A 22602-nucleotide genomic window follows, 5' to 3' on the forward strand; every position below is an offset into this window, starting at 1 on the left:
TCTCTTCTTCCCCTGTACATGTCATGTAGGTCAGCGCCCACCAGAAGAAGGATATTTGGCGTGCCATCGCCAAGGACGTCCGGACCCTGGGGATCCACCACAGACGGAGCACTGCCGGAAAAGATGGGAGGACAGTCGCCGCTGGAGCAAGAAGACGGTGGAGGCTAGGCTGGGGATGGCCTCCCAACGTGGGAGGGGTGCCTGTCGAACCATGACCCCCCCTGATGTTCCGGATCCTGGCGGTGGCCTACCCTGAGTTGGATGGGCGCTTGAGGGCATCACAGCAGACACAAGGGGGTGAGTACATCATCATCATTCAGTGGACTCTGCGCGCAGTGAAGGTGTCTGGGTGGGGGAGGAGGGCTGTGGGTTTCCCCAGGCCAGGGCAAGTTCCGTAGGCTAGGCCCCTTCGTAATGCAGGCCATGTGGCACCCCACCCCACCTCTGTAGAGTGCCAAGTACAGGTATACATGCCCCTGTGTCATCTATGTGTGCAGATGTCGACCACAGCCATGTAGGACATATCCCAGGAATTGCATCTGTAGAGCCCAACAGCGCGACGTAGTGCAGGGGGCTGCTGTGTCTGTATTGTCTGCCAACGGTAGCGGTAAGCCATGCACTCAACCTGTCTGTCTTCTGACGTCCCCCCCCTTTTTGTGGTCTCCCTGTTCTTGTGTGCATCAGCATCATCAGGCAGAGGTACAGTGGCACCAGAGCACGAGGGAGCTGCATCCCACATGGCCATGGAGGGCCACACCACGTACTCGGAATACACCAGTGGGACGGAGGGCGAGGGGAGCTTCACGGCGAGGACAGGATCAGCAACCAGCGACACAGACTCGTCCTCTGATGGGAGCTCCCTTGTGGTGCCGGCAAAATCTGTGCCCCCCACTTCTATAGGTACAGCCGCCACCCCCCCTACCAGCACCGCCCTCCCAGCAGCCCAGCAGCCCCCTAGCCTTCGTCCCGTGCCCACTCACCCAGAAGGGTGGGCATCACCTTCGCCCCAGGCACCTCAGCCCCTGCCCTTGTCACCTCTACTGCCCTCAGTGAGGAGGCCATTGACCTCCTCAGGTCCCTCACTGTTGGGCAGTCTACCATTTTGAATGCCATCCAGGGTGTAGAAAGGGAATTGCAACACACAAATGCATTCCTGGAGGGCATTCATTCTGGTCAGGCTGCCCTTCATTCACACCCAGCAGTCACCACCCCCACTCCCATGTACACGTCCCCTGTGTCCTCTCCCAGTGTGTGTGTAACGCCCCCTCCGAAGATACACAAACGCAGGCACACACCCAACCAACAGCCATCCACACCACGACAGCCTCCAGCGCATGCACCTTCACCCAAAGTCACCAAACGTACACCTCCTACAACCACTACCTCTTCCTCCACTCCCAAACCCCCTCCAGCTACCCGTCCCCAGTGTTCCTAAGAAACTTTTCCTGGCCAAACTTGACCTCTTTCTCACCCTCCCCTCCAACTCATAGGTCCCGTACTAGCACCTCAGCCAAAAAAATCGCCGGACCAGTGGTGCCTGTTACAGGTATGTGGAGTGCACCGGCCACCAGGCCAGCCAGTGTGGCACGGAGCCACAGCACAGCCAGTCCCCCCCCTGTGAAGCACCAGAAGTTGGACAGTGCCCGGCGGGAGAGGGGGAAAACTCCAGCCAGCAAAGCCGCTCACAAGGGTCCCGGGGGTAGTGTCGACTCAGCTGTGACTCCTCCCAAGGTGGGGAAGGGGCAGAAGAAATCTCCAAAGTCTGGGAGGGACAGCACGGCGGAGAAGACCGCCATCATCCCCGCTGCCCAGGAGGCCACCGCCAGCCCAATCGTCACTGGCCAGGAGACCACCGCCGGAGTCACTGCCCAGGAGGCCAGCCCAATCGTCACTGGCCAGGAGGCCACCGCCAGAGTCACTGCCCAAGAGGCCAGCCCAATCGTCACTGGCCAGGAGGCCACCGCCAGAGTCACTGCCCAGGAGGCCAGCCCAATCTTCACTGGCCAGGAGGGCCCCGCAAGCCACAGCCCAGCTGACCCATGAAGGACCGCCACCCACAGGCATGCTGGGCAATGAAGGACTGCCTTGGCAAGCACCGCTGAACAGGCCAGGGACCGCTGAACAAGGCAAAGGCCGCCATGGAATGCACTGCTGAACGGGGCAAGCACCGCTGAACAGGTCAGAAACTGCCAACTCAAGCACCGCTGAGCAGGGCAAAGACCGCCATGGAAGGCACCGCTGAACAGGGCAAGCACCGCTGAACAGGTCAGAAATTGCCAACTCAAGCACAGCTGAACAGGGCAAAGACTGCCATGGAAGGCACTGCTGAACAGGGCAAGCACCGCTGAACAGGTCAGAAACTGCCAACTCAAGCACCGCTGAACAGGGCAAAGACCGCCATGGAAGGCACCACTGAACAGGGCAAGCACAGCTGAACAGGTCAGAAACTGCCAACTCAAGCACCGCTGAACAGGGCAAGGACCACCGAAAAGGGTAAAGGGTAAAGACCGCCAAGGCGAGCACCGCTAGCCCATTAGCGGCAGGGGCACAGACGCAACTGGGACCATCACGTGGTGAGTGCTGCACTCTGGGCACCAGTCCCCCTCCAAAACCAGTGGAGAAATGTATCCACTCCGTCTGTCCTGCACAGGATGAAGCACTGTGGGCACCAGTCCCCCTCCAGAACCAGTGGAGACTGTTATCCACTTGAGAGACTGTGGCTTTGCACTCCCCAGGATGGTACAGTGGGCAACCCACCCACTGTAGAGACTTGAGAGACTGTGGCTTTGCACTCCCCAGGACAAAGCAGTGGGCAAGCCACCCACTGGAGAGACTTGAGAGACTGTGGCTTTGCACTCCCCAGGATACATCAATGGGCATGGCCCTCGTGGATCTAGCGTGGTGCACTCATCCGGCTGAGGTGCCCCCCCTTTCCTTCCCCCTGAGGTGCCTGTTGTATTTCTATCTGATGCCCCTGCAGTTTTGATCAGGTATCTAGTGTGGGCCTCGCCCATGCATTTTGGGCCCAGTGGTCCACGGACAATGAATGGTGCATTACCTGCACTACTAATCGTGGTGTATATTTTGTTTCATGTGTATGTGTATATATATATATATATATATATATATATATATATATATATATATATATATATATATATATATATATATATATATATATATATATATATATATATATATATATATATATATATATATATATATATATATATATATATGTATTTATTTGGTTACTGTATTTTGATATATTACAATGGTTCAACTCATTTCCTTTTGTCTTTGCATTCTTCCGGGGGGGGGGGGGGTTGGGAGTTGTTACTGTAATGTTTGGTTATGCATTGGTGTGTGTGTTGTAATGGGTGAGGGTTGGGGTGGGGGTTGTGATGTTGGTTGTGTGTGTCCCTGTGTTTTTCCCTTCCCCTCCCTCTCCCCTATGTCGTAGTTGCAGTACTCACCGTGGTCTTCGCCGCCGGCGTTGTTGATCCTCGTATAGGAGCTGGAAGACTATCACAGGAAGAATATGGAGTTCCGGCTCCATGGTGTCGTCATTCCTCGTGGGGTGTGTAGAGGTGAGCGTTTTCCCTTTGAAATGGCTGTTTCCGCCGTGTTTTTATCTGCGGTGAATCCGCCCCAGAAAAGGTGGCGGATTGGCCTGTTGTGATACTGTGGGCGGTACATTGTCCTCTGTCTGTCTGTTGGCGGTGACCGCCGCGCTGTTTGTCTGTACCGCCGTGGCGGTCTGAGTGTTAAAGTGGCTGTCTTTGTTGGCGGTTTCCGCCACGGTCATAATTCCACATATTTTACCGCCGGCCTGTTGGCGGTTTTACCGTCGCTTTAACACCGACCGCCAGGGTTGTAATGACCACCATTGGCTCTGGAAACATGAAAACAATATTTTGCAGCCAGCTAACATGAAAACATTTAAAGGGAAACAAAGTACAATCACAAAGGAGAACAGTCGAGCATCTTTAGAGGAGTAAAGAACAAACAGAGGAGAAGCTGTTGTTTTACTTTTTGTATATGTAAAAGGCACAAACTCACAATATTAGGGTTCAGTAAATGAAGTTCAGTGGTGCCTTATTTAAAAATCTTTCTGAAGGGTCTTTGTAAACAGATTTGACCTGTGAATAATACTTTTATGCTCACAAAAGAATAACAGTCCACAATGACAACCAAATTTTACCTGTGTAACAAAACTTCATCTAAACAAATCGTATCAGATGCCCATGAAACTAGTTGTCAAGATAGATATGCTAAATAAAGACACATCTGCCAATGCGCCCTGTAAAAACTTTACTTACATTTGTAGAGTCAATAATCATCAAATCATCTTCATGTTTCTTGGATTCAGTGTTTTCCACTAACTCATTTTCGATCACTGGCACTTTTTTCCTTGCAGGATTCTTTTCAATATGTGGTTTTGGCTTCTGGAGTCGCCCCCCTGTTGTAGATTTTAGGGGCTGTGGATTGTTGTCTTCTTGGAAATCAACTGACCTAAAGAATACCAATTTACAATCAGTAACTTGGGTACACTGTAGACAAAAAGAGATACTTGTACACAATGGATATTAGAAATAACCTCCACATTGGAATGCGGCTAAGGAGCATGAACTGGTGTTATAGAGTCTGAGAGACAATCTATCAATCGAGAAGATGCCCAAATAAACACATTACAATATGGTGTCCTTGGTGGGAACACTTCAGCTAAATACTACATGAATAAAGTAGCGGCATGGGATGGTCATTCACAAATTTACCAAAAATCCATTACATCATATCAATAAATGTGAAATCACTGTATCTGTTGGCCGAGATGTCTTATTATTTATTTCTGGTTTTGAGTATATTTCCTCCTTTTCTCTGCTCTAGTAAAAATCAGTGCACTCAGTTCCATAAAACATAGAATTGATAACAGACAATTTCCAATTCCACACTCTTCTAAAATATTTTGAAATGTCTGTACAAATCAATATCTTCTACATTTTCCATAATAATTTCCACATTCTTCACTACAGAAGTTACATTTGAGTTTCGAATTTGTGAAAAAATGCCATTATTTCCTAAAAAAAACTACACATTCTGCCCATGGAATTACAATGATTTATTTTCTAAAAGTAAAGACGCTCTTAATTTTTTAGGCCATTCTTTAAAACTGTTTGAGTTAGTTAAGATCGTTTGTAACTTTTATGGGATTAATTTAAAAGTTCAGAACAGGGGGAGTGTTCTGGCTAAAATGACAGCTTAGTAGAAGATGATCAGCAATGCTTCAGTCCACCTCGATGCTGTCTGGGATATGCGACACAGTGATAACCAGGTGCACTCACCTGAAGAGAGGGAGAGTAATCCAGTTTTTCTACATCCACCTGAGCCAGGGTGAGGTGGAGTGAGATGCTAAAAGTCATCCAGGAGCTCACGGCCACAAAAGTCTCAAGGTGGGTGTGTTAATATGGAAAGCACAACCCTCAGGACCCTGGAAGGCCAATTGGAAGGATACTCAGAGGACACCTCTGAACATGTCAATTACACACCACATACAGGAGTACGGCTGCCTAACCGTGGACTAATGTTGACATAAAGCAGAGCCAAACCAGAAGTCTGAAAGCAGCTCTGCTTGAGAGGCTGAAAGGAAAGGTGCAGAGTGGAAGATGCCAAGGAGTAAGGAGCAATTGTTGATAGTGAGGCAGCGGGGGGAACAATGGGATAGAATTGGGCAAACACCAGAAATAATATGCAGAAGATCCCCAATAAAGACACAAGTAATGGTGGTGGTGAAGAAGTTTTAGCCTCACCCCCCAACTTTCCCAAAAAGCAAGAGACTTTGCATCAACACCCTTGCTGCAAATTATGCAGTGTGTTAATACAAAGAACCAAATTCTGAGGACTCTGATCACCCCTGAAGCAGAGTGTAATGACTATATGCAGATGTGTTTACAGACCTATTGATAAACGTCAATCCCGAGTAGTGGGAACAAGACTGTACGAACGTAACCTTTTTGACATGGTCACCCCCACTTTTGCCACTGGTACTGAGCTTTTTTTATTGAAAGTGCTCTGAGTTCCTGCTAACCAGGTCCTCCTCCATGCCAGTGATATTTCCCAAAAACAAGGTAAGCTAATCTAATTGTGTATGAATAGCACCACTGTAAGTCCCTAGTAAATGGTACCCCTGATACCTAGGGCATGGACACTAAGCAGGGTCCTAAGGGCCTCAACATGCATTATACCACCATAAGAGACCCCCCTACAAAATGCATGCAGACTGCATGACAGGCTGTATGACATGGTGCAGAGCATAAGTGAAAACACAACATGGCATACTCATTGTGTGCCATGCCCCAGTCACTACATCTAATATATATACGTCACCTGCTACAACAGACCTTAGAGCCCTAAGGCAGGGTGCATTATATTTTATGTGAGGACATATCTTCACGAGCAGATATGCCTGTAATGTCTAGTTTGATTACTAAATATTATAACTTAAGGTGTGTACTGGGCACTGGTCATTACAAGTTACCTAGCTACATAATGGCTTCACTGAAACCTATGGTGTTGGCTATCAAACACCTCATTTTAATACATCCTTAATACCACCACAGGCGAGTGTCTGACCCCATGAAGGCGAGATCCTGCAATCTCATGGGCCAGAAACAATGCCTGCTCCGAAAGGAAGGTGTTCTCACATCCGTCAGCAGGATGGCTAGTGAATCTCCATACAAAGGCCAGGGACTTCAAAGTCCCTGCCGCCTTTGATAAGAGCCCCCGGCTTCCTCCAGACTTGGGAGATGCCACCCAGTGCCATGAGGCCCATTTGGCACCAGGACAGGTGGGAAATTAAAAATGCAAGCAGATGTGTTGAACTACAAGGCTAGTCACACCCCTAAAGAGGGCTGCCTGAAATGCTCCACAAAGGAAAGGTTCCACCATCTAGTTTTTTGGTGGAACTAGGAATTCTGGGACAGGGTTAGGCCCAACCCCCAAAGGAGGTGACACTGCTGAAGTAACATAATAACTTTGTGATTAAGGAAAAAAAACACAATACAAATGTCTCTTTTGAATACACAGATTTTAGGGTGCTGGCATGATCTTTAAAAGTGGCAGTTGTAACATAATTCTTGTCATTAAATATAGTGAGGGCTACAGTGGGGTAAGGCAAGGGAGATTTCAAAGAAAAAAGAAAAAATTGGGTCAAATGGCGCATTTTAAATAGGACTTTCCACACAAATTTGCTTAAAAAAAACATGTGCTCTGAAAGGGCACTCAAGTCCTTTCATGGCTTGCCAAGACAATGTAAGTAAGCAAGTTTGTCAATGCATAGTTATTTAAAACCATTACATGTTGCATGTACATAAAGGAAACAACTTAAATATTACCATGCTTACAAAATGTAACCCCTGTGACATATTAGAAAAATGTTAATTGTCCTCCTTAACAGAAGGAGCAGGTCTAGCCTTAATCACGGTGACCCAATGTGTTAATGGCCTAGACCTAGGCCTTTGGGAAACCCAGCAAGTGCATATTCTGGCCAAGGGCTAGCAGCATATCATAACTTGCGCATGTGGGGTACTCCGGTTTGCTATACTTGAACTGGTTGATTTAAAACAGGGGCAGCAACATAAAATTGTGCTTTCATACTATTTAGACTACTAAGTTCAATGAGCCAGCTAAAACAAGATGGTGAGGTGACAGGGGCTTACCGCTCACTAAAGTCCCAAAGGAAGCTAGAACAAAATAGTTAGGTGACAGGAGCAAGTCGGTCACTGAAGTTCCAAGGGAAACAAAAATCAGTCATGGTTATTCAGGACACACCCAAAAAGCTTACAATCCATGTGTGAAAACTCCAGTATTAGCCCGTTGGTGAAGAACAACATGGGAAAGAACCTCCAAGGTCTCAACCAATCGGGTGAGCAACATTTTAACATGTAGTAGAAATTTGGTAGCTCTAGCCACTAACTGGATATTATGCTTAGTTAGAAGTGTCACACGGCTGTACAACAGTATCTAATTTGTAGGTCTTTCAATAGGGGAAAATAATTTCTTTCTCATTGGTGTAAATGCCAGACAGGTGCACAAAAAATAAAGAATGCTTTCAGTCGACAAACTGCAAAGGCGGCAAGAAGAATCTGACCAAGTTTGCTTCCATGACGGGACCAGATACTTAGATGGAAAAACACCCATGCAGATTTGGAGAAAAAAAATGTTGGATGGTGCCTGCAAGGTGAGTCATAAGATAAGGCTGGGGATGCCAGGAAGAAAATAAGTTACTTACCTGTAGTTCTCCAGTATTGGAATCTTTCTTAGATTCACATGCTTGAATCATTCCCCGTCGTCGAGATGGGAATCCCCGGTATAATTTACACAAGTAATGTCAAGACATATTAACAAACAAAAAAAGGCCCTAGGTCTCTTCAATTTAACAGTCTATCAGAGTCATTTTGTGAAAAGGACCAAACTTGAGTATCCACCAATCAGGCGACAGCACCCTCCAGAATCCTCCTGAGAGAAGCTCCAGCACCTCAGATTTTCCAAGCACAAGTGCGTACAATATAGGAAAAAGAGAGAGAGAAAGAGGTGAAGTGAGCTTCTCCGGGGAGGCGGGTGGGTCGCATGTGAATCTATGAAAGATCCCAATACTGGAGAACTACAGTTACAGGTAAGTAACTTATTTTCTTACTCCAGTATTGGAACTTTCATAGATTCACATGCTTGAATCAGAATAGAGAGCAGTAGCTATGCACATTGTAATATGATAACATATTTGATGGAAAACTCTTTGATACACGAAACCTCATTATATCCCTGTATATAAATAAATATATATATGCAACTATAAAGGTATACACCTATATATATCACTATATCTATACATATATATATATATATATACATACATGTATACATAAAGAAATGCCAAGAGACAGAGCAAAAATTATTCTAAGACACTTATGTAACATGAATACCATCATTAAAAACGAACACTTATGTGTTTGTTAGAATGTTCTTTTACCCTTGTATACATTCCTCTTTTTTTTTTTTGCAAATATAAGAGATATAAACAATGTGCATACCTGTTCTAGGATGGAGGGATGTAGAAGAGATGGCTCACCTTCACCTGAAGAGATTCCTGAGAACCACTTGACCCACTGCTATCTCTCCCTGAGATAGAGATTCCAAGCAGTAGTGTTTTGTGAATGTATGACAGCTCTTCCATGTTGCTGCCCTACAAATGTCTTGTAGTGAAACTCCGGTGAACAGTGCCGCTGACGATGAGACTGCTCTCGTAGAGTGAGCATGTACAGGTGAGTGCAGAGGTTTGCCCGCTGCTTGATAGCAGAAGCGAATGGCTGAGGCGATCCATCTGGAAATGCTCTGCTTGGAGAGTGGATGACCTTTCCTAGGAGCACTGTATGCTACAAATAGCTGATTAGAGCGTCAAAAAGATTTAGTCCTGTCCAAATAAAATTGAACAAATCTTTTAACGTCTAAGGAGTGTAATGCCCTCTCACCCGGAGTAGATGGTTGAGGAAAAATAGATTTGAAGACTAAAGGTTCGTTGATGTGAAAGTCTGAAGGAACCTTTTGAATAAAATGCGTGTTAGTGCGCATTAGCAGTCTGTTGTGTTTAAGCTGTAGGAATGGCTCTTGGATGGAAAGAGCTTGCACCTCGCTGACTAGCCTAGCTGATGTGAGAGCTACCAATAAGGCAACCTTCCATGACAGGAACTTGAGAGAAGCACGATGGATCGGCTCAAACGGATGCTTCATCAGTTGTGCTAAGACAATATTCAGGTTCCACGAAGCAGGTGGTGGTCTGAAAGGAGGGAAAACTCTGAAAAGCCCCTTCAAGAATCTCTTAATCAACTGAGAAGAGTAGAGTGAGGGTGTAGCATCTGAACGTCTGTATGCAGCTATAGCTGCTAGGTGAACTATAAGGGACGAGTGTGCTAGGCCAGATTGAGCTAGCTGCAACAGACACAGTAATATTTCCTCTGGTGGTGAGACTAATGAGTCAATCTGTCGTTGATGACACCAGACACAGAATCTTTTCCATTTACAATAATACGTTTTGTTGGTGCTATCCGCTCTGGCTTTTGACAAAATATCCCTACAGTCCTGCGGGATATTCAAATGCGCAAACTCTCTGTGGTGAGGAGCCAGGCTGATAAACGCATTGACTTCGGATCGGGGTGCCAAACCTGGCCGTTGTTCATTGTTAGCAATTGAGGTAACGGCTCCAGCGGAATGTGAGGCTTGATTGATAGAAGGAGAAGTTCAGCGAACCAATGTTGACGCGGCCAGTACGGAGTTATCAGTATCACAGTGCACGGCTCTGTTTTCATCTTCGTGAGGACCCGTGGGATCAACGGAATTGGAGGAAAGGCGTAAGCAAAGATGTCTGACCAGGCTATCGAAAACACATTCCACCAAGATCCCTTCTGGTGATGCCAACTTGCGAAGAACCGGCATTTGGCGTTGAATTTGTTTGCAAACAGGTCTACCGTTGGTGTTCCCCATAGGGAAAAAATATGGTTCACTACTGTCTGGTCTAGCTCCCACTCGTGGCAGTCTGATTTCTGCCTGCTGAGTGCATCTGCTGTTTTGTTGTTTATTCCAGGCAAGTGTACCGCTGATAGTGTGATGCCTTGCTGCAAGGCCCAGTTCCAGATTGCTTGGGCTTCTCTGGAGAGAGTGAGAGATCTTGTGCCTCCTTGTTTGTTGAGGTAATGCATCGTAGTGGTGTTGTCCGTCCTTATTACCACTTGTGATCCTGAGATCTTGGGAAGAAACGCCTGTAAGGCCAGGTGCACTGCTCTGAGCTCCAGCCAATTGATATGCATTGATGCCAGATGCGGTGGCCATTTGCCACTTATTTGCAGATCCTGTAACACAGCTCCCCAGCCTTCCAGTGATGCATCTGTTGTTATGGTCCACGGGGCTGGCTGCTGTAGAAATGCAAGGCCGATTGATAGATGATGCCTTTGAGACCACCATCTCAGAGCTCTGAGCATTATCGGAGTTATTTGTATCTGATCCTCGAAAGTGCCTGACACTTGGAGCCATTGACAATTTAGTTGCTCTTGTAAGTGGCGCATCTTTAGTCGACATCGAGGAACCAGAGGTATGCATGAAGACATCATGCCCAACAGAGACTTGAACAGACGGACAGTAACCTTTCTTCTTTTCTGTATGGAACTTGCTAAAGTCAGTAACCTTTGTTGCCTCTCTGACGTGGGACATGCCATGGTGGATTCTGTGGCAGTCTCGCTCCTAGAAAGGTAATATTGCGTGCTGGTAGAGGCTTGGATTTCTGCCAGTTGATGGTGAGTCCGAGGTTGGTTAGTAAGGAAACGCACTTTTTTGTTGACTTGTGCGCTCCTGCGTAGGTCTTTGCCTTTATCAACCAATCTTTTAAGTATAGAAAAACTTGGTGTGTTCTCCTTCTGAGAAAGGCTGCGACTGGTGCTAGACACTTGGTAAATATTCTGGGGGCTGATTTCAGTCCGAAAGGAAGGACACGGTATTGAAAATGGCTGCCGGCTACGGTGAATCTCAAGTATTTTCTGTGGGCAGGGTGGATGGGTATGTGGAAGTATGCGTCTTTCAGGTCTAGTGAAGACATGAAATCTCCCTGATTGAGACGCAGGAGGACGTCTTGCAGGCTGATCATACGGAACGATTGCTTCTTTAAGTAGACATTTAGTTCCCTTAAATCGAGGATCGGCCTCCAATCCTTCCACTTTTTCTGAATGAGGAAGAACCTGGAATAAAATCCTGTTCCTAGTTGGGCTTGAGGCACCTTCTCTATAGCTCCTTTGAGAAGCATTTTGTCGATCTCCTTTTTGAGTTGTTGAGGGTATCTTGAAGGAGTCCTCCGGGGGGGGTGGGGGGGGGGGGGGGAAGGAGGGAGGTATCGGGATAAATTCTAAAGTATGGCCCCGTTTCACTAATTGTAGGACCCACTTGTCTAAAGTAATGGTTTGCCATTGTTGAGGAATAGAGATATCCTCCCACCCAGAATGAAAGGAGGAGAACTGGACGTAGCCGGAGGCTAGAAAGCATCAGGTTCTACGAGCCGAATCTTTGGCCGGGCGGGTTGAGCGTCCACGGCCACCAGGTCTACCATAGGCCGGTTGCGGCGGCTGCCTTTGTGAGTAGTATTGGCGATATTGCTGGGAAGAGGAAGGATAGGCAGAATACCTGTGTTGCTGATATCCTCCTCTGTATGAGGGTTGGCCACGCCCTCTAGGTCGAAAGGAAGACCTTCGATATTGCAGGGTCCCTAGTGACCTTGCCGTGTCCATGTCCGATTTGATGGATTGTAAGGCATCAATGTGTTTCCCAAATAACGCCTGGCCATCAAAAGGTAAGTCCAAGATTTTATTTTGCACTTCTGGACGGAAAGAGGTGGCTTTAAGCCAACCTTGCCTTCTCAGCACCGCTGCACCGGCGAGTTGTCGAAAAGCAGTGGTTGCTATATCCATTGCACAGTCTATAAGCTCTGCAGACGTGCGCTGACCCTCCTGTACCGTTTTATTTGCCTCTGATCTTGCATCTTCCGGCAGCTGTCTAATATAAGGTGCAATGTCCGCCCAAAGCTGTCTGTCGAACCTAGCCAGAATTGCCAAAGAGTTGGCAGCTCTAACTACTAGGCTAGCCATAGAAGAAAACCTTTTACCTATGTTATGTAGCCGTCTACCCTCTTTGTCTGGGGGTGCGGAAATCGGGGCAGAAGGATTCTTAGATCTTCTTTGTGCTGCCTGAGCTACCACTGAATCCGGAGGAGGGTGTCCCGTTAAGCATGTTGGTGCATCATCAGGTGCTTTGTATTTCTTATCCAGACGAGCCAGTACTGCCATAACTGTAGCCGGATTATTCATGACCTTAAGGCCCTCTTCCCACAGGTAGTTTACCATCGGGATAGAGCGCACGGATTTCTGAAAAGGCTCCTTAAAGTCGTAAAGAAAACAGTATGTTTGCTTGGTAGGCATTGGTAAAGCGAAACATTTGGCCGCTCTCTCTAGAAGATTGTGAAACCCTCCAATGTCTTCTGGCGGGGATTCCACCTTCGATTGAGAAGAAGGAGAAGGAGGAGCAGGGATGATGTACTTGTCCCACTCTGAGTGAATGTCCAGGAGCTCCCCTTCTTCCTGATCCCCTTCTGAGATGTCGGTGTCATGAGGAAGTGTCATATCCGGAGTGGCCACATTCGTGAGATGTAAGGACGTTGGCCTCTGGTGTGGAGTGGAAACCCCAGAGACGGGCGATGGGGGAGGTTGTTCTCCTTGAGGGGGAAACCTCCTGTTGTAATCAACCAACATCGCTCTGAGGTCAGTTAATAGGGAGGAAGGAATAAATGCTCCCTGTTGGTATTGCTGCTGTTCTGAATAAGGTTGGGGGTCATAGGCCTCTTCATAGTCCTCCTCTTCCTGGTACTTTACGTTCAGTTGGGATGGACTGTGGGCTGTTCCAAATGGCCCCTCATCATCTGAGTCTTCGTCTCCCTCCAAGAGGTGTACTGGAACAAGGGAGGACACCTTACTAGGTGATGTATGAGTTGGCGTCAGCTTTTCCACACTTTTTAGATGTTTTTCTCTCGTCGACGGTGTCGTCGACGACGTATAAATAGACTTCGGCGTGGACGGTTTTAATAGAAGACAGTCTCTCTGACGAGTCTACCGTCGATGAAGTCGTCGACGACGGTAGGGCTGACACTGACATCAGCGCCGTCGACGATGACGATGTATAGACGGTCGTCGACGCTGATGTCGTAGCTGCAGTTCTCGTCGACGGTGGAAACCCAGAACTAGATGTCGTCGCCGGAAAAGCACTCACCGACGGTACCATCGACGATGAATCCGTCGACGATGCTTTTTTCCCAGTTACAGAGGATGGCTTCTTAAAAGGCACAGATGGTGGTACAGATGAAGACTTCCTGTGCCTCTCTGAACTGGAAGAATGGCCTTTCCTCTCTTTCCTGGAAACTTTCTTTGGGGAAGAAGATGGGCTGCGGCCCTTATAAGACCCTGAAGTAGTCTTTTTGAGGGCTTTTCTTGAGAGTTGTGAGGGAGATCTGGAGCCTGATCTCGCCCTCTTTGATGATCTCTTGGATGTTGAGGATTCATCACTCTCAGAGTCAGAAACTGGGTCTTTCCTATGTTTTAGTTTCTGCAGCCATATCAATAATCTGCCTTCCCTGTCTTTTAAAGTTTTAGAAGAAAAAGTACGACAAATCTTACAGTCTTTAGCTGAATGATCTGGGTAAAGGCAGTAAATGCAGTCTTGGTGAGGGTCTTCAGAATGAAGCCTTTTCTTTCCACAAGTCTTGCAGTCTCTGAAGAGACCCTTCTTCTCCTTGTCAGACATAGTTGAAAAATAGTTGACAAATCAAGTTAGATAAGTTTCTCTGAGAGAAAAATGTTGAAAAAAGGTGTGAAGAAAGAGCAGAGCTCTGAGGAGACTCCCAAGCACGACGTGCGGTAGAATATCTGAGGTGCTGGAGCTTCTCTCAGGAGGATTCTGGAGGGTGCTGTCGCCTGATTGGTGGATGCTCAAATTTGGTCCTTTTCACAAAATTACTCTGATAGACTGTTAAATTGAAGAGGCCTAGGGCCTTTTTTTCTTTGTTAATATGTCTTGACATTACTTGTGTAAATTATACCGGGGACTCCCATCTCGACGACGGGGAATGATTCAAGCATGTGAATCTATGAAAGTTCCAATACTGGAGTAAGTATATGTGTGTAGGACGAACCAGCCGAGGTGTGCTTTATCAGGTGTCCAAGAATAAAGTTTAGAAGCCTGGTTGATCATTTTTTAAGCAAGTGGAAAGCAATATTATTGTCTAATGCTACTTGTAAATTTAAATTGGTCAAACCTCGCCTGGGTACTGATAACCAACATGATTTGTTGTCAGGTTGCAGCCCTATTTCCACCCAGCATAGGGCGGCCAGCTTATGCACAGGGGCAGCTTTTAATTTCCAGCACATTTTTATTATTGCTCCCCAAACGAAATGGAGCTTGATGGAACAACCTAAATTCCAGCCTCACTTGAGATAAATACTTTGGTAGATGGAAAACAAACTTAAACAGAACGGACTGAAGCTGGTTAAGCAGGTGGGTATCACGCCCTTTAAGTAACTCCCAACCATAGGTTAGTGATGGAAGGAATTTCACTCCGATGACCTGCAAAAGGTAACTCTGCTATGTACTGCCTAACTTTTTTTGGAGCTGGAAAAAGGTGAAGCGTAATTTGTGAGCCAACTTCAAATCTGCAAAACATGCTCTTTATAAGTTAAACTTGCATCCAGCATTACTCAAAGATATTTATAGTATTTAACCTGCGCTATCAATTTACCGGCAGCCACCCATTTAAGCTTAATACAGCCAGTGTTTTGTTTGCCCGAGAAACAGATCAGATTGGTTGTATTGTGGTTTAACTTGAGAAACCACGAGGTCGTGTATTCCACCAATTTGGAAATTAAGCGCTGGGGAGACAACTGCACCTGGCTGAAAAGCACAATGTAATCTGCGTACTGTAAAACACGCACAGGTTCATTTTCTAATTTTGGGGGATCACGTTCCATTTTCACTAGGCTAGAGTCAAGGTCTGCTGTATAAATGTCAAATATAATCGGGGCGAGCACACACCCCTGTTTTAATCCATTATTTGTAGGGATCTTCCAGGTGATTCTATCGCCCTTTCCAATTTTAACCTGTACCCAGGTGCCCTTGTGAAGATTTCTAATCACATCTAGCAATTTCAATGGTATACCCCAGCTGGCCATTTTTGTAAATTAATTTCTGGCACAGTATCTTGTCAAAGGCATCTTTAAAATCAACAAAGCAGGCATAAAGTGGCATGTGTTTTCGCTTAGTTTTTTCAGCAAGCAGTGAGACCGCTAGAAAACTGATTGAGGTATTCATTCCTGCCCTAAAATATATCTGTATTTTAGGAATTATGTTAGTTGCAGAAGTCCACGCTTCCAAGCTCAATAATAAATTAGATGCAAAAACTTTAGCTTCCACATCTATCAAGGCAATTAAATGATACTTTGCTGGGTCAGACCATGAACCAGCTTTATATATGAGATGCAAAATGCTGCCTCTCCATGACAATGGAATAACATAGGCAGTAAAGGCCTGATTGAACAATGGAGTAAGAATCGATGCCCAGATGGGTTGGGCTTGCTTAAATAAACGACTGGGGAGATCGTTTGGGCTGGGAGCTCCATCAGATCTCAACTTCTTAAGCGTTAACTGCAATTGCTCTTTGGACAGCCATTGGGTTTCCAAAGAGGGTTGCGGTTGGAGAGCTGAAGAAGAATGCTCCACTCTGGGCAGAGCAAGCATCATATCCCCTACTTCCTGATCCCCTGAAAATGCTGCCATTATGAAGGTTGACCATTTTCCTTCCGAAATTCCTGCATTATGATGGCTGGTTCTCCCATTTGCAAGGGTGTTAATTTCAGTTCAAAAGCGTTGACTGTTTTTTGTTTTGCATGCATGTAGAAGCTTCAACCAAACTTGGGTCTGATAAGACCACTTGGCAGACCAAGTGTTGTTCTTATATTGTTGCCTAGAGTAGTGGCTGACGATTGGGTCCCTGTTGCCAAAGCTTTCTTACAGCCCAGTTTAATTTTCTTTGTTAAAACCAAAGTGCACTGGTGAACCATGTGGCCACTTTGCTTGTTGGTTATACAATTATTTTGCTCCGATTGCTGCAAAATGACCCAGGAGCATTATAGTGTAGGGATTCCAAGAAGTACGTCAGATGTATACCTTGTACGGGGTTGTACCGTCGTGCAAAGTTAAGTATAAAAAAGATTATAGGATCGATTTCCACTCCATTTCATATTAAATGCCTAAGATTGTAAGCTGTAATCAACAGATCATTTGCATAAGGTGGTCTGGGAGAGTTTAGCAGCAATTTGACGTGCTGGCCAAAATGGTCACTCTCAACACTGTCAAAAATACTGTACTGCGTGACTACTGGGAGTAGCTCCAAGTCAACACATGTATAATCTAGGATGGAGGAGGACTTGTTTGTGACTCTTGTAAAAGCTGCCGGTTGATATTGAGGTAAGCGGCTGTTTAATGAGTAGAGACTCCTGAGTTCCAGGGCCATGACGCATTCTTTCCCAAGCCGGTCATTTTTGCGGTAAGATGTTATTGCAGGGGGAATTTTATTATCCACACTTATCAGAGGAGAATGTTTACGGTCAATACTGCTTCCTAATAGGAGCATATTAAAATCCCCTGATAAGACCAGCCATACGTGAGGAGATGTGTATTGTAAGGATTTGACTTGTTCAAGTAAGACTTCAAGTTTCCCTGCTTTGCCTTTTTTATTTGGGCGGATACAGACATTGCACACTAAGAGGCAGGACTCGCAAACTGAAGGTGAGGTAGATGGAACTGAAAATTTAACGTACTGAGCCCATGAAAGGGTCAACTCCATTGGAGCATGTTGCCACAGCTATGTTGACATTCCCCAGACTGCTTTGCCTCCCTTTGTGGATTTCGAGACTTCTAAATGATACTCCTTAAAGTCGTTGATTGAAAATGGCTTCTCTGACCAGGTTTCCTGCAACAGCACAATATTGTATTCCTCTCCCGCCTTGCTGCTAAGACCATATACATTCCAAGAGCACAAGGATAATATGCTGGAGCTATGACTACTTGAGATTCATGCTGCCATCTTATCCCCTTGAGTGGTATCTGATTCAATGGCAAGAGATACCTGTCTCACGTAAGTAGGTGCGCCAAGGGCCGCTGTTTGTTGAATCCTTAAATTCAAAGGAGTAAAGGTGGCGTTTCAAGGGGGCCGATCGTTCCCCTTAACATCGCAGTGCTCTGGGTGATACTCCTTGTTAATTGGCTCGGTTTTGGACAGAGGGGAAAACTCTAATGCAGGGCTCTAATGAAGTACTTTCCACTTCTATGCCCCATTTTGAGAAGCTATCCCTATTTTGCCATACTACTGCAGCCGTCCTGCTATCAGACCAGGTAACAACTGTTGTTTCACTTCCTGGTGAATCTGGATTAGCCTTAAATTGAATACACTCAGTGTGATCTGATTGAAGGTGTTTAAGGTTATTGATGGCCCAGACCAGCTTTAAGATGGCCACCCTATTTAAAAAGTCATGCCTTCCTCTAGACCTGTAGTGAGGAATCATCTCACTCCTTATTGATTCAGCGTCAAAACTACCTCCATTCAGTTGAGAATCCTCCTGATAATTGTAGGAAAGTGCCACTGTTGGCATGGTTACCCAACACTTTTTTGCCTAGTGCTGATGCCAACTTTGACAGTGTGCTGGGATCTTGCTAACCAGGCTGTAGCACCAGTGTTCTGTCCCAAAATCTGAACCTTTGTATCCACAAATGGCACAACCTTGGCACACAGTTAAGTCCCTTGTAAAAGGTACCCATGGTACCAAGGGCCCTGTGGCCAGGAAAGGTTCCCAATGGCTGCTGCATGTATTATGCCACCCTGGGGTACCCCTCACCAAGCACATGTACACTGCCTATGCAGCCTGTGTGTGCTGGTGGAGAGAAAAAGGCAAGGTCGACATGACACTCCTCTCAGGATGCCATGTCCACAAACCACTGCCTGTGGCATAGGTAAGTCACCCCTATAGCAGTCCTTACAGCCCCAAGGCAGGGTGCACTATACCACAGGTGAAGGCATAGCTGCATGAGCAATATGCCCCTACAGTGTCTAAGTCCATTCTTAGACACTGTAAGTGCAGTGTAGCCATATTGAGTATATGGTCTGGGAGTCTGTCATTACGAACTCTGAACTCCACATTTCCATAATGGCTTCACTGAATACTGGGAAGTTTGATATCAAACTTCTCAGCACAATAAATCCATACATGCACACATGTATTTAACACGCAACACACACCCGCATCCACGCACACACAAACATTCATACAAACCCACACACACAACACCACCCTGCCTCCCCTGTCGGCTCCAAGACGTCCTCAGGCAGGGAACAGGACGGGGCGCTGCTACCGCCAGCAGCACCCACCCGCAGAACACCACCAGGTCGTATTATTGGTCATAATACGGCTGGCGGCAGTCTACTGGCATGTCGCTGCTCGTGGCAGCAGCGGCACCTTATTGCCATCCGCTGGCATGGCCGCAGACAGATTTCCACCATTCTTGTGGCAGAAATCCGGCTGTGGTCATAATATGGCGGACGTCTGGTAGCCGCGGCGACAGTCTTTTGGCGGCCGTCGCTGCGGCGATAGAGGGTTTCTACCGCCAACGTTAAAATGAGGGCCTATATTTCATTTGTAAATAGTATATACAGAGCCAGCTTCCTACAATAGTCATATGCAAAGTTCCCTGGGGGCTGGCGTGAGCGTTGAAATAGCTGTTCCGTGCCATTGTTCACTGGCATGTCTCGAGTGTATCTTGGAATGGCAGCCTGGGTTGAAAGGCCTACCAAGACTGCATGGCAAGAGGGATTTGACTGATGCTGAACTTGACTGTAGTTAGAAGGCTGATCATTCACCAAAACAGAGAACTGAGCTATTGCTTGAACTTGAGCGAGGGAAGCCTGCCTTGGGCTAAGGCCAATTTGTTGATTGTCCCTACAGTCCTTTGAGATGTTGTGTGGGGGCACATTATTCTGGACCTCTAAATTTGAATCGTAGGATGCCGGTGAAACTCTGTCTGCTACCCAGACTACGCTGTCAGGAGCTACTTGAACAGAGACTCTTTCTGGTTGAATGGGCTCTGATGGTGTGGGGTCTTTAGATTTCAAAAGGTTGTGTGGTTCTTTTTGTTGAAAAAGTGAGTAGAGTGGCCGACATCTCTGCTGGTTGTTGTGTTCTTTGAAGGTTGTAAGCAGCCTGTGAGAAGTAATGTTGGATCTATTTCTTTATTCTGCTTGTTATTCCTGGTCTTCCAGAGACGTTTACGTTCTCTTAGTCATAGGTGACTTTGCTTTTTGGAGTGTCCATCCTGAGACCTTGTGGGATAGCTCTATGAAGGACTATGGACCACCAGGGGCTCCATTGAAGTCTCAATATTTCTATGCTTAGGGGTCTGCTCGGCGTCTTTTTCTGTGTCGGGCACAGCACCATGGCTGGGCTTGAGTGTTGGTTTGGAATCAGGGGGGTCTTGCACCCTCCAGAACTGGCTTGCTTCATAGTTTAGCTGCTGACAATTCTCACTGTCAAGATTTGGGGTGAGGTCAAGTGCCAAGGAAAATTTCAAAAGCTTAAAGGCAGCCACAATTTCTGTCAGGATGGACGGCATTGCTTTTAAGTGATCCAAAAAAGAGGAACATTGGCACAAGTGATAAACTGTGTTAGGATCTTTCTGAACTCGCCGGCACTAGTGCATTATGCCCCGTATCATATGTTACCCCCTGGTCAATAGGCTTCTTCCCAGAAAGCTTGTGGGGGTCCTGCTGCAGTGAAAAGACATGTATGGTGGTTCCCAGCTTACTTCTAGGCTTGAAGAGAGTTGCCTCAATGCTGTGGCCCTTGGAGAGGGGTGAATCTGTGACAAGCTCTAGGGAGTCCCATAAGTACGCTTTCACTGGCAAACAGCAGTCCAAAAGGGCTGGTTCATTAGACTGTTAAATCTTCTTTGGAGAAAGCAGGACGTTATAATCGTTTTTGGGGACTTAAGTTGTAGTCACATCCTGCTGTTCAGTAAGACCATCTTGGTTGTCATCAAATGGACTCAATGAGAGCCCTTACCATAGGACAGAAGATTTAGGAAATTTTTCTGGAGGGGATTGAACTTGGTGCGATTCACACAGGAAGGTAGTGATCTCTGTGGGAAGGCATGCTGGGAGATATTTTTCACGATAATGTTGGAAGACAGTTCTGTCGAACATAAATCTTTGTTGGATACATGCACATCAGCCAAGATTATTTGTTTTTAGAAGGTCCTTCTCTGTCAACACCAGGTTAGAGCAAACCTCAGCCAACAACCTAACTGCTGCAAGGCCATGAGAAGGAGCAGAGGTTGCTATAGGAGATATAAGTAAGTCAGTAATCTTTTCCTTCATTCCTCTTTTGGAGACAGGACTTGAAGTGACCGATGTGAATTACAGAGGACTTCTGTGACTGTAGAAGTAACTTTTGCCATTGGCCCTTGTCTCTTGGCAACTTTTGAGACACTGCGCACTTTGCCAGATCTCATAGTACTGAGGAGCAGACAGTAAGGATTTGACGATGAGCTGCAGCAAAATTGATTTTGGCCTGGCACTTAAAGCCTTGTTATTACACTAATGGATGACTAGGTGATTGATGCGGCTTAACTCTCTGGCCACTCCGAGTAGCGACAGGTGGACTTTTGAACAAGTTACTTACCTCCGGTAATGCCTTATCTGGTAGAGACACAGACTAGCCGCAGATTCCTTATCTTAGAATTCTCCCACAGGCGTCAGACTGGATCCGGAAACTTTTCCTCGGCAGTACCTCTGCGTGTCGGTAGAGGGCGTCGAGCGACTCTGCAGCAACGTCGTCCCCGGACATGATGTCAGCAGAGTCCATATATTTACTCCTTGACGCACTGATGTCAGTTTCTTCAGTGACTTGAAGCCACAGACCAACGAGGAGCCACAGAGAAACTGGCAATGGAACAGAAAAGCAGTGCAATAGTATATGTCAACCAGAGGAAAAAGGGATGTCGGGAGACAGAGCAGAACAGCAAAACACCCAAAACCACTGCAAGCAAGGCTGAAGAGTACACAGTTCGCAAGCAGGGAGGATGGGCGGGTCGATAAGGAATCTGCGGCTAGTCTGTGTCTCTACCAGATAAGGAGTTACCGAAGATAAGTAACTTGTTCATCTGATAGAGTCAACTAGTTGCAGATTCCTTATCTTAGAATAAGATACCCAAGCAATCACAATCCACGACGGAGGGATGCGAATGGGTCACACCAGTCTCACAAGAACAACCCGGTAAGACAGAGGAAGAACCAGGCTTGAGACAGAGTGGTGAGAGAAAAACATAAATGACATACTAGAAAAGTGAACTGCAATTCCTCTGGGGAAAATCTAAGTTATGGCTGGAAAGGAAAAAAACCTCCACCCGAGGCTAGGCAGCAATCACCCCCTCAGGGGAGGCATACTGTGAACAAACCAGCAGGATGAGGAAATGGAACCCTGTAAGGGGCACCAGAAAGACACACATACACATGTGAAATAACATGTGTAAAAGAGTCAAAGAAGAAAGACTATCCTATCTGTGACATACAACAATCTCACAGGGGGAAGGAGAAAGTACTCCTGGCGAGAGAAGCGAATGAAGACCGGATAGGGGCTCAGACGGAGCAGAGAATCAGCACCAGGCCCAACTAGGACAAGAAATTGGGAAAGACCAGGAAGGCCTTGAGCAAGTGCAAAGTGTATAGAGACACTAACCATGGTATTGAGAGAAGAGGAAAGAGAGAGAGTGCACTGAAGGACAACTGAAACAACCAGGTAAAAGGAGCAGACATTCCAGTATGAACTCAGTGCAAAAATGGAGGCCAGAGAACCAGTTGACAGGGAAACTGGAGGCAGAATAAGGAAGGCAAAGAACTGTGCAGAAGGAAGCACAGAGTAC

General features: G+C 46.4%; 1 protein-coding gene across 2 annotated transcripts in view; it reads right to left on the minus strand.

The window, feature by feature from the left end:
* The window catches only part of BDP1 (BDP1 general transcription factor IIIB subunit), a 1097554-nt gene that overhangs the window by 665221 nt on the left and 409731 nt on the right, over positions 1 to 22602 (minus strand). For both annotated transcript variants that reach the window (XM_069224223.1, XM_069224213.1), the window contains exon 20: positions 4323 to 4515. In XM_069224223.1, the coding sequence (XP_069080324.1) occupies positions 4323 to 4515 (193 nt within the window). The remainder of the gene's footprint in view (positions 1 to 4322; positions 4516 to 22602) is intronic.

This window comes from Pleurodeles waltl, chromosome 1_1, assembly GCF_031143425.1.
Source record: "Pleurodeles waltl isolate 20211129_DDA chromosome 1_1, aPleWal1.hap1.20221129, whole genome shotgun sequence".
Lineage (NCBI taxonomy): Eukaryota > Metazoa > Chordata > Amphibia > Caudata > Salamandridae > Pleurodeles > Pleurodeles waltl.